At 36.7% G+C, this 2140-nt stretch overlaps 1 protein-coding gene across 2 annotated transcripts in view; it reads right to left on the bottom strand.

Annotated features, from left to right (window-relative positions):
• LOC106515065 (secretory carrier-associated membrane protein 1) overlaps positions 1–2140 on the bottom strand; it is a 28430-nt gene that overhangs the window by 18517 nt on the left and 7773 nt on the right. For both annotated transcript variants that reach the window (XM_014004677.1, XM_014004678.1), the window contains exon 2: positions 787–864. In XM_014004677.1, the coding sequence (XP_013860131.1) occupies positions 787–864 (78 nt within the window). The remainder of the gene's footprint in view (positions 1–786; positions 865–2140) is intronic.

The raw sequence follows: 2140 nt of genomic DNA, 5'->3' as shown, positions 1-2140 counted from the left end.
GACCAGAAACGCCCCGGGGACGTGTCTTTAAGCTGAACTTCCTCATGGCAGAGAGCACCCCCCCTCCCCACATACTCCGCCCATGACTCCTGCAGGCTCTAAAGTGAAAGTGAAACCTAACTGTCTGCTGAGCTCTCAACATTAGTTCTCACTCAGTGAAGCTCTTTTCAGATTCAAAATACCTTTGAGGAAATGTGTTTTCAGATGCCAAGTGAACTGCATCATAGCACATGCGCTAACACCCCCCCTTAAAATGGATGGGAAAGAAGCAGGAGGAGGTGCTTAAAGAGACAGAGGCCAATTTCAAGGCTTTTAGAAGAGGAAGTGATGAGAAGATAAGTTTATTTTCTATTTAAACATAAAAACAGCATTTTAATAACAGCTAAAGGTGACATAGATACTTTATTATGGTATAGTATTTGTACGTATGCCTGAGAAACACATAATATTGGCCCTTTAACAATCTAGTTCAAAATTTATATTTCAACAAATTTCAAGTATCATGCACCACCCAGCAATACACTTTTTCTATTTTTAAATAACATTTTTGTTCTTTAATATACTTATTTTATTTAAGTGTCACCTCAAAGAAGACACGGGACAACTGAAATGTCTGCATCTGTTGAGGGACTTCACAAATGTATTTTTAACATTCAGCACAGATTGTATTAATTCCTCTGAGTTTCACACATGACAAGGAAACAGCTGTGTTACATGGATCACTTTTGGATCCAAAAGTACTTTCAAAACAATGTATTTTGTGTACAAAGCAGGTCAGGTACTCACTTGTTTGGCATCTGTGAAGGGGTTGTACTCCTCCAACCCTGCAGGATTGCTCCGTCTCTGTTGTTGCACTGATGGATCCTGAAAGAATAAACAACAAATCCATTACACAAAGAAGAAAAAAGGCAGAACAGAAAACATTTTGTTGGGTGTGTAAAAAGCAACCATTTAAATGTAATTAATTATGAAAAGCTGTAAAATGTTAGGAATAAAAAGGTTCACGAGTGTAAAACCCCCTTCATTCCACCAGATAAAGGCATGACAGCTCTCTTTATTCAAACGCAACAGGCCTATAATTCAACACTGGCAAAGACAAGATGATTCCAATAATTTCCACAAAACAGCAGCTAAAAATAACCGAGCCTACAAGTTTCAGAAGGATGGCAAATGCTTATAGCTCCAGAAGACAGAAATAAAAAACTGTTTTCATAGGCTCCATTATTTGTTTCTTGATCAAAAACTGATACGTTTATTTCTTTTAATCACATTTTTACAATACAAAACTAGTATTTAGTTTTATAAATATTACAAAAACACAGACATGCCAAACATCATATTAACCCCACAGGAAAAAAAAACTATGAAAATCCACTAAACAGATGAGTGTTGAACTCCTCTGTGTTGTATCTTTAGGGGGACAATTGTCAGAAATTTTAAAGCGACCTTTATTTAAGCATTTTCAGTCTGTATTTGCATGAAAAACTCTCCAGCCATCAGGTAAACTACATTTCATTAAACTGTTCACTTACCATCAGCTTTAGTTAGCCTCACACTATTTTTATCCAAACAATCGCTGGAGAAAAAACATCCAAGGCACGTATTAGTAAAATGTTTCCCTCTGCAGCCTCCGAGATGTCCTCTGACACCTAAACGTCTCCGAGCATCTCTTCCGCTGCCACAGCTTGTCACCAGACCACGGTCATCAATTTTTCAACGGTTGTTGCTTTAAAGTTTAATGCTGCCCCGGTGCACAACTCAGCATGCAAATACACCATGGTTTTCAGTGTAAATGTTCACAGACTGCCGTGTTTCCTTCAGCTGCTGCAGGGCTGCCTTTCTGAAGGACAACTTTACCTGTCGCACATTTTTATCCATCAACAGTATCGATCAAAACAACTTGGTATATTTTATTATCATTCTGTACCGATTTTGCAACCCAAGTTTCACAAACATTGTGTTATTTTATTCTTTCACAAATCAAAAATGTCATTCATGAGATGACTGCTACGGATTTTGTTTTTTTCAAATTTTTATCCTTTTCAGAATATTTAAGTTAAATAGCATTTATATTTTTTACTAGGGCTGTCAAATGATTAATATTTTTAATCTGATTAATCCCAAAGCAGATGTGAATTAA

This window comes from Austrofundulus limnaeus, unplaced genomic scaffold (genome assembly GCF_001266775.1).
Source record: "Austrofundulus limnaeus strain Quisiro unplaced genomic scaffold, Austrofundulus_limnaeus-1.0 Scaffold26, whole genome shotgun sequence".
Classification (NCBI taxonomy): Eukaryota; Metazoa; Chordata; class Actinopteri; order Cyprinodontiformes; family Rivulidae; genus Austrofundulus; species Austrofundulus limnaeus.
The sequence above is the reverse complement of the archived record's forward strand: the minus strand, read 5'-3'. Positions and strand labels throughout refer to the sequence as shown.